Source organism: Manacus vitellinus, unplaced genomic scaffold (genome assembly GCF_001715985.3).
Source record: "Manacus vitellinus isolate BGI_N305 unplaced genomic scaffold, ASM171598v3 ctg7180002428520_pilon, whole genome shotgun sequence".
Classification (NCBI taxonomy): Eukaryota; Metazoa; Chordata; class Aves; order Passeriformes; family Pipridae; genus Manacus; species Manacus vitellinus.
Genome location: NW_021937775.1, coordinates 512 through 15,908, shown reverse-complemented (window position 1 = coordinate 15,908; position 15,397 = coordinate 512). Strand labels below are relative to the sequence as shown.

At 54.6% G+C, this 15,397-nt stretch overlaps 1 protein-coding gene across 1 annotated transcript; it reads left to right on the top strand.

Moving 5' to 3' along the window:
* Positions 1-300: 300 nt before the first annotated feature.
* Positions 301-13,038, top strand: LOC115307861 (zinc finger protein 135-like; the record flags this gene model as incomplete). Its single annotated transcript, XM_029963767.1, has 2 exons — positions 301-1,361; positions 12,690-13,038. Coding segments are annotated over 2 exons (1,410 nt in total), but the record flags the coding sequence as incomplete, so codon positions are not given.
* Between the last annotated feature and the right edge of the window lie 2,359 nt (positions 13,039-15,397).

The window sequence follows — 15,397 nt, the reverse complement described above, 5'->3', positions numbered from 1 at the left end:
CCCCCAGGCAGGTGAGGAGGAAGTCAGTGTCCCTTTGGGCGGGTGTTGTGCTGGCTCTGTCAGCCCAGCATGGCCCCGGCTGCAGGACAACCCCGCTGGCGCCGCCGTCCTGCCGGGGCCGGAGTTGGGGGGATGTCCTTGGCCTTCCCTGTGGGCCGGAGGCAAATCCCCTGCCTGTCCTTCTTGCTTCCTGCCCCAGGCCCCGAGCTGAGGAGGGAGAGCGCGGAGGACAAATCCCCCCGTGAGACCCTGGTGGGAGAGGCCGTTTTGAAGGGCTCCCCGGCGCAGGAAGGCAGCGGGGAGGAAAAGGGCCGGAGATCCCCCCACAGGAGGGGCTCCAAAGCCAGCCCAGGGTGCTCTGAGGAGGAAAGAGCCAGCCTGTGCCGGGAAGGCAGCCTGAGCTTGAGGGGGAGCTCTGACCTGGTGGTCCCTGAGCAGCCTCCCAGCAGAGAGAAGCCCTTCCAGTGCTTGGAATGTGGGAAGAGCTTCAGGAAAAGCTCCAACCTGATTAGACACCAGCACATCCACACCGGGGAGCGGCCCTACAGGTGTGGGGAATGTGGGAAGAGCTTCAGTGATAACTCGGGTTTGATCCAACACCAGCGCATCCACACTGGGGAACGGCCCTACCCGTGTGGGGAATGTGGGAAGAGCTTCCGCTGTAGCTCCCACCTCCTCACCCACCAGCAGATCCACACGGGGGAACGACCCTACACGTGTAGGGAATGTGGGAAGAGCTTCAGCTTCTGCTCCAACCTCCGCACCCACAAGCGCATCCACACTGGGGAACGGCCTTATTCTTGTAAGGAATGTGGGAAGAGCTTCAGCCGAAACTCCCACCTCCTTTCCCACCAGCACATCCACTCTGGGGAGCTGCCCTACACATGTGCGGAATGTGGAAAGAGCTTCAGGAAGAGCTTCCACCTCCTCACCCACCAGCACACGCACACTGGGGAACGGCCCTACAAGTGTGGGGAATGTGGGAAGAGCTTCAGGCAGAGCTCCAACCTGATCCAACACCAGCGCATCCACAGTGGGGAACGGCCCTACAAGTGTGGGGAATGTGGGAAGAGCTTCAGGCAGCAATCCGGCCTGCTCACCCACCAGCGCATCCACACTGGAGAACGGCCCTACAAGTGCTTGCAATGTGGGAAGAGGTTTCCGACCAGCTCCAATCTCCTCCTGCACGAGCGGACGCACACGGATGAGAGGCCCTTCCGCTGCACCGACTGCGGGAAGGGCTTCAAGCAGAACTCCACCCTCGTCACCCACCGGCGCATCCACACCGGGGAGAGGCCCTACAAGTGTGGGGAGTGTGGGAAGAGCTTCACCCACAGCTCTGCCTTGACCAGACACCAACGGACCCACCAGTAAGAGAAGCCCTACCAGTGCCCCGACTGCGGGAAGAGCTTTGGCTGCCGCTTCCACCCCGAATGAACCCCCTGATGCTGAGGCAACCCCTGGAGTGCAGTGACTGTCAGTCCATCCCTTTTACCACAAAGGACCAGTCCCCTTTCCCAGGGGCAGCTTCTTCTCACAGAACCCTTCTTGGGAGGTGTGTGGAGATTTCTACCTTGGCTGGGGACCCCCCAAGGTCACTGCTGGAGGTTGAGAGCAGAGATCTCTCTCCATGAATGTTGATCTGGGGGAGTTCCATCCAACCGTAATTAGGAATTACAGTTTTTGTGCCAGCTTGGGTAGAATTGCTTCAACAATTGCTTTAGTGTAGAGCACTGTCCTATCTTATGCCGTTCTCCTGGTAGTTTTAGTGTTTCTGTTGTGCCGTAAATAATTCTGATGAAGATCTTTTGTCTGATCATTTGGAACCCTAAATAAATTAATTTCTCTCAGTAGATCTGATTTGCCATCATTTAACCTGGAGGACAAAAATGATTCAGTTACACCTCTGTAATTCCTCTAAACTGAAAGTGTTGGCATAATCCAAGGCTGAGATTGGATCCAGCACCCCACAGGAAGTTGGGAGCTCAGGGGGGCCACCCCCCTTTCCCAACGCCTCTGTGCCCAAAGACCCCCATGAGACCATCCGACCCACCAGACCACCCCCCCTTTTCCACCCTTCTCCCTGTTCCTTCCATATTCCCATTGTCCCCTCAATCCCCCATTTCCCCCCTGAACAGTTTTGGGGTCCCAACCCCCACTGTTTGCCCCCTCTCCTGTGGGCACTGAAGGATAAAATGAGGCTGCACACACAGAGTTCCATTGCAGGACTTGTCCACCCATCTTTCCAGTGTCCCCCTTTCATTGGGGTTCCTTTGGAAACAGCGCCTGGGCTTTGTCTTTTAGTCCACTGGAATTCCCAGCATGGCCCCAAAGCAGTGCCCTGATCCCACACATTCCCCTCCCCTCATGTGCTGGCTGTGTTCAGCCACCAGAGAAAAACACAGGCTGCCATGCAGAGCGTTCCAAGTGGTTTCCACTTTGGCAAACAGCACTCTCTGGATGGGAAACACCAGTCAAGGCCAAAACACTCCTTTTGGATCCGAATTAACTGAATGCAGCTGTTGCTGCCTTATGTTGTTCCCACATAAATTCTCAGGGTTCCTTTGCTTCCAGGAGGCCCCACATGCCCCAATGGCCCCTGGATTCCAAGAGCTTCCACAGTCTCCAAAGGTTCCTTTACTTCCATGAGGCCCTGCAGTCCCCAAATGCCCTTTGGATTCTCGGAGATTTCCCATTGTCCCAGGGTCCCTTGTGCTTCAGAAGGAGCTGCAGTGGGACAGTGGCCCCTTGGTTCCGTGAGCTCTGCAGTGTTCCAGGAATCCTTGGGTTCCAGGAGAGCCTGCAGTTCCACAAGGAGCACTTGAATGCAGGAGGTTCTGCAGGGTCCCAATGGCCCCTGGATTCTGGGAGGTTCGGAAATATCTCCGGGCTCCCTTGGTTCCAGGAGGACACACATGTCAGCAGGAACCCTTGGTTCCAGGAGGTTCGACAGTGTCCCAGAATTCCTTTGATTTCATGAGGCCCTGGATTGTCCCAATGGCCTCCTGATTCCATCAGCCCCCTCAATGTCACAATGGTCCCTTGGTTCCGTGAGTTTCTGCAGCGTCCCAGGGTTCCTTTTGTTCCATGGGGAGCTGCAGTGTCACAATGGGCCCTGAATTCCAGGAGTTTTGCCAGGGCGACAGTGTTACCTTGATTCCATGAGATTCAACAGTGTCCCAGGGTTCCTTTGGCTCCCGAAGGCCCTGCAGTGTCCCAATGGTCCTTAGTTCCATGTCCTTGCTGGAACATGCGTGGCTGTAATGCTGCCCCACCTGCAGAGCTGCAGGCTGTAATGCTGCCCCACCTGCAGAGCTGCCTCCAGCTCTGGGCTCCAGCACAGGAAGGACATGGACCTGTTGGAGTGAGTCCAGAGGGGAGCAGCAAGAGGATCAGAGGGATGGAGCAGCTCTGCTGTGAAGAAAGGCTGAGAGAATTGGGATTGTTGAGGCTGGAGAAGAGAAGGCTTTGGGGTGACTTAATTGTGGCCTTGTAGTGCCTGAAAGGAGCCAACCAGAAAGATGGAGAGAGACTTTGGACAAGGGCCTGGAGTGACAGGACAAGGGGCAGTGGCTTCACACGGGTAGAGGGAAGGGTTGGAGGAGATAGTAGGAAGGAAATCTTTCCTCTGGGGGTGCTGAGATGCTCTTTAAGGCCCCTCCCAAGCCAAAGCATTCCATGATTGTGGGACTGGTGGGTGAGGTGGTGGTCGGAGCCGTCTGGGGCACAGGGACCCAAATGAGGGAGTTTTCCATTGTGGGGGAAGGAAGGAGGGGGCAGCAGAACTGACCCCTTGGACACCTGGCAGGCAGGCTTTGGCTGGAAGCTGCTGATGGGGAGCTGAGTGAAGCCCCCACAATGCAGGAGGAAATGGTCATCGACCTGCTCTGCCAGTGAGACCCCCCCAAGTGCCTGGACCCACATGGGATGCAGCCAGGAGTCCTGAGGGAGCTGGAGAAAGAGCTGGCCAAGCCACTCTCACTCATTCCCCAGCAGTGCTGCACAACTGCACAAGTCCCAGCTGACTGGCAACAAGCAAATGGGATGCCCATCCCCAGGAAGGGCTAAAAGGAGCATCAGAGGGACTGGAGAGCTGCTCAGCAGGAAGGGACTTGGGGGTGCTGCTTGACAGCAGCTGGATATGAGGCAGAGTGTGCCCAGCGGGGCAAGAAGACCAAGGGCATCGTGGCCTTTGTGGAGAAGAGTGTGGCCAGCAGGAGCAGAGAACTGATTGCCCCTCTGTGCTGGGCACTGGGGAGGCCCCAGCTGGAGTGCTGTGTCCAGTTCTGGGCCCTCAGTGCCAAAAGGCCCTTGAGGGGCTGGAGCGTGTCCAGAGAAGGGAACGGAGCTGGGGAAGGCTCTGGAAAACATGTCTGCTGAGGGACGGCTGAGGGAACTGGGCTGGTTGAGTCTGGAGAAGGGGAAGCTCAGGGGGGATCTCATTGCTCTCTGCAATGATCTGAAAGGAGGTTTTAGTGGGTGTGGGGATCGGTCTCTTCTGCAAAGCCTTTAGTGACAGGAAGACAGGAAACGGCCTTAAATTGCATCAGGCAAGGTTCATATTAGATATTCAAAAACCCTTTTTCCCCTGAGAGAGTGTTCAGGCATTGGAACAAGTAGCCCAGGGAGGTGGTGGAGTCTCTGGAAGTGTTCAGGTGTGTGGTGGGTTGACTTTGGCTGGACACCAGGTGCCCTCCCAGCTGCTCTATCACTCCCCTTCTCAGTAGGACAGGGGAGGGAGTAAGGTGGGAAAAAAACAACCTGTGGATTGAGATAAGACAGTTTATTTAAAGCAAAAGACAGCAGGGTTTGTTCTCTGCTTCCCATGAGCAGCCATGGTCGGCCACTCCCCAGGAGCAGGGCTTGGGTCCGCGGGACGGTTCCTCAGCAGGCAGCCATCAGACAATGAATGCCCCCCTCCTGCTCCGGGCCTCAGCTTTTAGAGCTGAGCTGACCTCCCATGGGCTGCAATGTCCCTTGGGTCAGTTGGGCTCAGCTGGCCTACTTGGGTCCCCTGCCAGGCTCTTGCCCTCAGCTAAGGAAGGAATGTCCCAGTGTTGGTGCTGTGCTCAGCAGGGGCCAAAACACTGGGGTGTTCTCAACACCCTTCCAGCTGCCAATGCCAAGCCCAGCCCTGGGAGCGCTGTTGTGGGGAACTGAACTGCAGCTCAGCCAGACTCAACCCAAATATCTATGGCAATAACATCCTTAGGTGTTGTATGATAGATCTATAAGATATTACAAATAATAAGAATAATAAGGCAAGTGACACACACACAGTCCCCCAAACTCCTGCCTGGGTTTGTTCCCTGGGGGTCTCTGCAGCAGCAAGCACAGCCCCACACTGACTGCTCTGGGCTGTGCAGGCATTTGTGGTTCTGCCTGTCTCACACACACCCCCAACCTTGGGATGGATCTGGATGTCACTGGATGTGATGTCACAGGGGAGCTGTGATGCCATATAATGGATGTGATGTCATATGATGGATGTGACGTCATAGGGAGATGTGATGTCACAGGAAGATGTTATGTTGCAGGGGAGCTGTGATGTCGCAGGAGAGCTGTGATATCACAGGGAGGATGAAATTTCACAGGGATGATATAATATCACAGGATAGATGTGATGTCATATGATGGATGTGATGTCATAGAGAAGCATTGATGTCACAGGAAGGATGTGATGCCACAGGAATGATGTGATGTCACATGGGAAGTGTGATGTCACAGAAAAGGTATGATATATGATTGATGTTACGCCATACGGGAGATATGATGTCACAGGGGAGGTGTGATGTCACAGGCAAGCATGGGATGTCACAGGGATGATATGAGATCACAGGAGAGATGTGACATCACAGGGAAGATGTGATGTCACGGGGCAGCTGTGATGTCATGGGGAGGTGACGATGGCCAAGAATGCACTCAGATAGCAGGGAAAGGCACACGGCTACTTTATTGCTCTCAAATGCTCCATTTATACTCTTTGTATACTATCATACTATCATACAACATAATTGATTAAAAGTCTCAAACTTAAAACACTGTACATACTTTCATTGGTAACACAGAAGACACTGTACATACTTTCATTGGTGACACTACACACATTTGGATTGGTGACCTTTGGTCTCAGTTGCATTACGTTTGTTCTGTCCAGCATTGCAATAAATATTTCCTTAGAGTTGTTTACATTCCTCTGCAACTTCAGAGCTGCAACTGCTCAAATTCAAGGCCTACCATCCAGTCATTTCCCACAGGGAGGTGTGATGTCATAGGGGAGATGTGATGCCACAGGGATGATGTGATGTCACAGGAGGACATGATGACACAGGGATGATATGATATCACGGGAGAGGTGTGATGTCATATGATGGATGTGACACCATAGGGCAGATGTGATGTCACAGTGGAGGTGTGATGTCACAGGGAGCTGTGATGTAGCTCTGCAGAGCCCTGACAGTGCCAATGCAATCCCAAGCTGCACTGCCCGGGTCAACCCTCAGCACAGCCAAGGCCACAACCCTTCCTGAAAGGTGTCCCTTCTGGGCAGGGCCAGGGGGACAAACCCCTCCATCTGTCCCTGCACATGTTGTGTCCAATTCTCATCCCCCACTCAGGGACAAAGTCAGGCTACATTGGGTGTTTAGCTTGGCATTTGCTTCACTCTTTTGTGCTTCCAACACACACACCCCAGTCTGGGCAGAGTCTGACCCCCCAGAGAACACAAGACCTGACTAGTTGTGGCTCCTGCTGCAGTGGCTGGAACTTGGGCCACGATCTGTGCCAGGAGCAGAGAGGTCCCTCCCCACGGAAACTTCTTGGCAATGGAGTTCTTAAGAAAACTGGACAGGCTGTGGGGATCATTTGCAGGGCACAGCCAGGGACGTGTCTTGACCAGCCTCCTGTTTAACATGATCACCTTTTTCATCCTCTTTGCTCTCTCTTTTCTCATGCTTGTTCCTCCAGTGACAATTGTGATCCTCCCCTTGCTTTGGTTCTTTCCTAGACATCCCATGACAAGTCTTGCCCAGTCCCCAAATCCCCTTTCTGGTTGCCCATCATGAGTCTCAGAGCTCGAGGCCGAATCCCCCATCCTCAGCTGAAGGGTCACCCTGAGAGGTTCTGCCATTGACCCACTTGGTTATAGTTTTATATAGATACCTTGGAACTTCCTTGGAATTAATTTGTTACCTTTTGGGCTTAGAATGGCTTCTTCAAAAATATGGTAATTCATGTCCTCAACATGGAAATACTTTGGAGAAGGAGTTTGGGATATTAGACTCAAAGAATCACAGAATGGTTTGACTTGGAAGGGAGATAAAAGCTCATGTGGTCCAAACTCCTGCACATAGACAGTGACATCTTCACTAATTGAGGCTGCTCAAAGTTCCTGACCTTGGACAAATCCAAGGGATGGGATGGGACATCCTCTTCTCTGGGAACCTGTTGCAGTTCTTGTCAGACCCATTGGCAAATATTTCCTCCTATTATCCAATAGAAAGCTCCCCTATTCCAGTTTAAATGCATTGCCCCATATTCTGTCAATACAGGCCTTGGTAAAACATATGACTGTGACTATCTTAGACTATGAGCACAATGTTTTCATCTGCAAACACCTTGGAGAGTTCTCAGGGATGTCCCTACAAAAAGTTTGTCCCCATCTTTCTTAGAAGCCTCTGTGGTGGTGCATCCTCCCCCCACTGTCCTCAGGCCTGGTCGATGATCTCAGGAGATCCTGACAAGCCCTGACCAAACCAGTTGAGCAATGAAGAGCCCCTGGACTGGACCAGGGGTGTGGGGAAGTGTCCCTGGACTGGACCAGGTGCTCCTGGACCATAAAGGTGGGAACAATCTGGAGTGGAACAGCTCTGGAACACAGGATAATCAGTCATCCCATGAAAGCCTTGGAATATTCCTTGCCTGAATTGTAGCCCAAATGGACCAGATTGGATACAATTCCCAAATAGTTTGGAAACTCCAGTCATTCCTGACACCAGGATGGAAATTCAGCAGATCACTAAAGCCAGTCCCCTTGGGAGCCCACAACCAGCAGGGCTGAGGGAGGCCCTGGCAGCTCCCCAGCACCTCCCTCTCAGTGGGACACCTCTGGCAGCCTCTCCCAGCTCGGGAACCCTCCAGTTTGCAACACTCCAAAGACCCTCCCTGATGCCCAGGACAATTCTGATCCCCCTCAACAAACACTCCTCCAGCTGTGACCCTTGTCTGTTGGCAAACACAAAGCGATTTGGGGGAGTGTTTCCCTGACAACAAGGAGAATTTGGGAGAGGGACCTTTGCACACCCAGCTCTTGATGTGTCCACACATCTCTGCCTGGGTGTGGGTGTGAATTGACTGTGGTGTGAATTGTTATTTTGAAACTAGAATTCAGTAACTGTTAAAATTGCAGCAAATGCTATTGAACCACTTGATAATCCTTCGGTTGGTCAATGATTAAGTGCTAATAATGTCTTTTGCCCCTTGTCTTTGGATCCAAATCCTTTGTGCCCTGACCCCCTTGCATCCCGAGGCTCTGTGTAAATCATTCCCTTTCATAAAAATATATATATTTTTCGTGACTTCCACTTTAAAATCTTCCTCCTTAGCTAAACTACAAAACAACTCTAATTTGTTGTTGACGTCTTGAAGACAATTAAAGAAAGAAAAATAATTTGTTTTTCGGTGTTTTAATGGGTCCCACAGTGTGTTTGGAGTTGCATCAGCTGTCAGTCCAAGATGGGCCATGTCAGAACTGGTGAGGTTGGGGGGTGAGGAGCAAGGTTGATCATACAGGGTCAGTGTGGATCTCCTGAGGAGACACTCAGCATCAAGATCACTTGAACAACTCTATCACCTCTTCTCTGAACTAAAAAATAGCCATCCTTGAATTAAAAAAAAAAAAGTACAAACTTTGAAGACTTGTTTTGAAATTGCCTTGAAGACAATTAAAGGAAGACAAAGAGATCCTGAGGGATTTCTGCATTTTAATGAGCCCCACGGTGTGTTTGCAGCCCAGCCCATGATCCTGAGGTGCTGAGAGAAGATTGAAGCAGCTGCTCAAGAAGTCAGAAGCCAAACTGCAAGTGCCTTGAAGCATTGCTGGGCCCCACTGAGGGCAGGCACTGCCAAAGCCTCCCCAGGGACTCCTTGGAGCAGCTCCTTGGAGGCCAGGAGTGCAGGCAGACAAAGGCTCTGGGCAGGCCCCTGCAATGCTGAGCAAAGCCTGCCTTGGTTTTGTGGAGCACAAAGGCCAAGGCCTGAGCCCCAGGCCCTGGCCCAGCAGATCCTGTCCCTCCCGGCTGGCTCAGGGCTGTTTGGGGGCACTGGGATGGGAGGGGGAGGAACAACAAAGGCCCAAAACTGGGCAACCCCTGCCAGGCTGCTGAGGGAGGGGCGAGGCAGAAACCAAGTGCAGAACCTGCCAGGCAAGTTGCTTGTGGTGGCCTGAGTGGCAGAGGCAGCTGCCAGAGGCAAGGGGACAAAGGCCTGGGTGCCTTTGGGCCTTGCAGCCCTGCCAGAGCCCTTGGCCATCTCTCCTGCAGGCTGTCCTGCCCTGGCCCTGCTGCTGCTCTGGCCTTGCAGGCTGCACACACCCCTCCTGCTTTCCCACCCCCTCCCAGCAGCATTTCTAGACCCTCCCTGATGTCTCTGCACCAGCTCTGGCTGTTGCCATGTGCACTTGGCCTTCTGAACTTGGATCCTGAGCCCCTGTGCCACAGGACATCCCTGCCAGAGCCCAGGCCCTTCTCCTGGGGGTCACTGCAGAGCTGAGCAGATCCAGGTCACCTCCCATTCCTCTGCCAACCCCCTGGGCCTGCTCTGGGCCCTCCAGGTCCTTGCCCTGCTCCCAAGGGCTGTGGGGGTGCTGAATGGTCAGGGCTTGGGGTTTAGAGCTCAGGGTGGGGATTAGGCAGAACTTTGGGAGGTTTGTTGTTCTGCTGGCAGTGTCTGGTTCATGATTAGGGGAAGAGATTTTTAGGCTGGGTTAGGATTAAAGCTTGGCTTTTCATACTGGTAATACAGATTTGGGATTGGGGTGGGCATTGGAGGACAAATAAGAGTCTGGAGTTCTGGGTTTGGGCTTTTTCTGGCTTGGAATTAGAGCAGTGGTGTCCTAGTTAGAACAACTGGGACCGATTCATCACTGGATAGGTATAGCCCAAACCTGTGTATTCTATGGCCCTCCATGCCATTTCCCAGAAACTCTTGTCAAGGGGGGGGGAGGGCCTGCCTGTGGGGGGATGTTCCTGTCCTCATACCCTTTTATGGAATTTCCCCACTCTGAGCATCCTCATACCCTTTTATGGAATTCGCACTCTGAGGGAAGGATTGACCATTCCTTTTATGGAATTCCCTGCTCTGAGGGAAGGATTGACCATTCCTGCCTGAACTGGAGAATATATAAACCTGGAGTTTCAGAACTTTTCTACCACTCGTGGGATCCAGAGGAGAGGAAGACTGCAGCTCATCGCTCTCAACCAGACTGAGACCACCACCCTCAACTGGACTGCAATCACCACTTTTGACCAGACTGCAACAGCTCTCCCACCAGCAGGTTTTTTCCCTTCTCCCTTTACTTTGGACTCAAGGGGGGGGTGGGGGGACAGGAACACAGTGGGCTGTACTGGGGGCACTGGGCTGTACTGGGAGGGCACTGGGTGGGGGGCTCAGGTGTCCCAGGACAAGGTGGCCCAGCTCCAGGAGAGATTTGGGGAGCAGTGAGGAGGTACTGGTCTGTACTGGTCTGTACTGGTTTGTGCTGGTTTGTACCCTCAATCCCCAAAGCCCCTCCCCAGCTCCCCCAGGACCCTCCCGGACCCCAAAGCCCCCCAGGCCGCCCCAGGCCCCTGACTTGGTCCTGCTGCCCCTTGAGCATCTGCAGCTCCTGCAGAACCAGGGACCTGTGTGAGGAAGAGTGTGTCAGCAGGAGCAGGGAAGGGATTGTTGGGCTGGACTGAGCGCTGGTGAGGCCACCCCTGGAGTGCTGTGTCCAGCTCTGGGCCCCTGAGTTGAGGAAGGCCCTGGAGGGGCTGGAGCAGGAGCAGAGAAGAGCAGCGAGGCTGGGGAAGGGAGTGGAGCACAAGTGGTGTGAGGAGAGGCTGAGGGAGCTGGGGGTGTTGAGGCTGGAGAAGAGGAGGCTCAGGGGAGACCTCCTGACTGTCTGCAAGTCCCTGCCAGGAGGTTGGAGCCAGGTGGGGGTGGGGCTGTTCTGCCAGGAAGCAGCAGTAGGACAAGAGGGCTGGGTCTGGAGCTGTGCCAGGGGAGGTTTAGGTTGGATATTGGGAAGCAATTTTGTACAGAGAGAAGTGAAAAGAGCGGGTGGGTCACCCCCAAAGGGAGCTGGGGGGAGCCGGGGTTTGGGGGGCTGATGTGAAAGGGGTGGGAGGAGTGGCTGAGGGGAGTGAGGAGAGCGGTGGGGGTGCCTCGGTGTCCTCATGCCTTGATTCCTGGAGAGCGAGGGAGGCTGGAGATAGGGAGGAGCTTCGAGAGCCCTGAGAGCCTGGAGAGGGGGAGCCTGATGAGGGGGGGCACGGAGAAGGGGAAGCCTGGACAGTGGGGACCCCTGGGATCCCCTAGGACAACAAAATGGAGAACCTGGAGAGGGGGAATTTCTGGGAATGCAGCATCCCGAAGGCGAGAATCAGAGGAGAAGGGAGCCTTGAGACCCCCAACACTCCCAGCATCTCTAGGTAGAACCCCCAGCATCCCAGACAGGGGAGACTCTCTGAACCCTAGAGGGGGGAAACCAGAGAAGGGGAAATCTTAGGAGAATGTTTTTGGGCTAATCTTCATATTTAGGATTATTTTTTAGGTGAATCTCAACTTTTTTCAGTTTGGGGGGGCCGGAGTCTTCTCACTATTGCTTTTGCCTGATCTCGATGATTTGGGGTTTTCTGGGCTGAATCGTGGTGTTTTGGAGGTTTTTATGGACACAGGATGTCCGGTGACTTCTAGAGATGGACTTGGGCAGGAGGAACCCCCAAGCCAACACGCTCAGCCCTTGTTTTCCCCCCATCAGGATTTGTCCTTCCCAAAGCTTGGGCGGATGGAGGAGGAGGCTGCGAGGAAGAGGAAGATGCCTTGGGCCCCCCAGGCAGGTGAGGAGGAAGTCAGTGTCCCTTTGGGCGGGTGTTGTGCTGGCTCTGTCAGCCCAGCATGGCCCCGGCTGCAGGACAACCCCGCTGGCGCCGCCGTCCTGCCGGGGCCGGAGTTGGGGGGATGTCCTTGGCCTTCCCTGTGGGCCGGAGGCAAATCCCCTGCCTGTCCTTCTTGCTTCCTGCCCCAGGCCCCGAGCTGAGGACGGAGAGCCCGGAGGACAAATCCCCCCGTGAGACCCTGGTGGGAGAGGCCGTTTTGAAGGGCTCCCCGGCGCAGGAAGGCAGCGGGGAGGAAAAGGGCCGGAGATCCCCCCGCAGGAGGGGCTCCAAAGCCAGCCCAGGGTGCTCTGAGGAGGAAAGAGCCAGCCTGTGCTGGGAAGGCGGCCGGAGTTTGAGTGGGAGCTCTGAGCTGGTGGTCCCTGATCAGCCTCCCAGCAGGGAGAAACCCTTCCAGTGCTTGGAATGTGGGAAGAGCTTTAGGTGGATCACCAGCCTACTTACCCACCAGCACATCCCCACTGGGGAACGTCCTTACACGTGTGGGGAATGTGGGAAGAACTTCAGTGACAGCTCCAACCTTCTAAAACACCAGCACATCCACACTGGGGAACGTCCTTACACGTGTGGGGAATGTGGAAAGAGCTTCAGACAGAGCTCCCATCTGATCCGACACCAGCGCATCCACACTGGGGAACGGCCATACACATGTGGGGAATGTGGGAAGAGGTTTCAGACCAGCTGGAATCTCCTTGTGCACCAGCGGACGCACACGGATGAGAGGCCCTTCCGCTGCACTGACTGCGGGAAGGGTTTCAGTCAGAACTCCACCCTCATCACCCACCGGCGCATCCACACAGGGGAGAGGCCCTACAAGTGTGGGGAGTGTGGGAAGAGCTTCACCCACAGCTCTAACTTTACCAGACACCAACGGACCCACCAGTAAGAGAAGCCCCACCAGTGCCCCGACTGCAGGAAGAGCTTCAGCCGCTGCTTCCACCCCGAATGAACCCCCTGATGGTGAAGCAACCCCTGGAGTCCAGTGACTGTCACTCCATCCCTTTCCACCACAAAGGGCCAGTCCCCTTTCACAGGAGCACGTTCTTCCAACAGAACCCTTCTTGGGGCTGTGGAGATTCCTGCCTTGGCCGGGGAGACCTTCAGGTCTCTCCTGGAGGTTGAGAGCAGAGATCTCCCAATGAGCGTTGGTCTGGGGGAGTTCCATCCATCTCTAATTAAGAATTATTGCTTTTGTGCCAGCTTGAGTAGATTTGCTTCAACTATTCCTGTAGTGTAGAGCACTGTCCTATCTTATCCTGTACTCCTGGTAGTTTCAGTATGTATACTGTGCAGTAAATAATTCTAAAGAAGATCTTTTGTCTTATCATTTGTAACCCTAAATAATTCATTTCTATCAATAAATCTGATTTTCCATCATTAAAACTTGGGAAACAAAAGTGGTTCAGTCACACCTCTGTAATTCCTCTAAACTGAAACTGTTGTCATGACCCAAGGCTGAGATTGGATCCAGCAGCCCCCAGCACCCCACAGAAAGTTTGGAGCTCAGGGGGGCCAGTCCCCTTTGCCAATCCCCCCGTGCCCAAAGACCCTCATGGGATCATTGGACTACCACCCCTTTTCCACCCTTCTCCCTGTTCCTCCCACTCTTCCGTGGTCCCCTCAATCCACAACCCACCTAGGATCACTTTTTGGGTCCCAACCTCTACTTTTTTCCTCCTTTCCCACCCCTTCCGCATCATCCCTACACTCCCCAGCCCCCTCATGCTCAGTTTGGGGGTCCCACCCTCCCCTTTCCCAACTCTTCTGTCCTCTCCCACCCATTTCCCATCATCCCCCAAACCTCAGTGCCCCTCCCTCCTCCAGTTTTGGGGGGTCCCACTCCCCTCCCACTCAGTTTGGGGTCCCACCACCCCTTTATCCCCTCTGACCCCCCTTTTCCCACTGACCTCCCCCTTCCCACCCCCCGCTCACCCGAGAGCTCCTCGCCCACAGCCGGGGGGACTCCCAGCACCACCAGTGCCCAGAGAAGTCCCCCAAGGAAAGGGGTTGGAGGGGGTCCTGGCTGGGCTTTGAGTATGTTTGGGGGTTCTTGAGGTGCTTTGGGGAAGTGCAGGGGGGTTCCCAGCACCTTTTGGGATGAGCTGGGTGCCCATTGAGGGGCAGGTGCCCTCCTAAACCCCTCCAGAGCGGGATGACACGGAGAAACACAGGGGGGTCTCCATTCCCGATCCATCCCAGGGCCAGTTCTGCCTCCCCAGACTCAGCTCCAACCCTTGGGATTCCCCCACGCCATTTCCCCACTGCCCCCCAATAACCGGGACTGGGAAGAACTGGGAAGCTTTACTGGCATCACTGGGAGCAGCTGGGTGGTGTCAGAATAAAAGCAGGGATGGTGGGACACACGACCCCCCAAAATCCTCACAGGGACAGGAGGGGTCCAGGCTGGGCCCGAGGCCCCGGGGAGGGGCTGCGGCCGCCGCCGGCTCAGGAGCTCTGTGGGGAGAGAAAAGGGGGTGACAGCGGGGTGGGGGGTCCCCGGGGGGGCACAGACGCTCTGGGGGGACACACGACCCCCTGGGACCCCCCTCACCTTCTGGCGCAGGTAGAAGCCGAGCCCCAGCGCCAGGGAGACGAAGGCCAAGAGGAAGCCCCCGGCCCCTCCTTGGCAGCAATTGCTCAGGCTGATGGAGCCCGGCAGGGCCGGGGCCGCCGGCGGTGTCCGATCCCGGCAGGAAGCGGGGAGGGCCCGGCGGGGTCTGAGAGAAATAAATCAAGGCAGAGCTCTCTCTTTCTTTTACCCCCTGGGCAGTGACCATCAAGACCTGTCCCTGCTTCACAGCAGAAGCTCCACACAGAGTTCAAGAAAGTCTTTGGAAGAATCTGCTCTAGGAAAGTTGGCCTTGGGCTTTTATGCTTTGTCACTGATGGATCTCAGTCACAAATTCCCAGGCCAGTGAGCAGCTGATCTGTCAAACTCTGCTTCCAAAAGCAGGATGTGTGTTGGAAGGTTGGGGAACCAGGCTGGGTTTGGCACAATTCAACACTAAACCAACCCCTTGGCACCAGCAGTAACTCCCCACAGAGAGCTTGCAGTGCTTGCATTCTCCCATCAGATTCTTTTCCAGGTAGAACATCCTGCTACAAGGGGTCTGTTACTACCCATCCCAGAAAGGGGGGGGTAACCAGGTTCTTATTAATAAATCCCTTGGGGTGGATTAGAGTGAAATGAAACTAAATAATCAGTGTTTGAAAACATATATATGTAGGGTTTATTTTAGAACAAT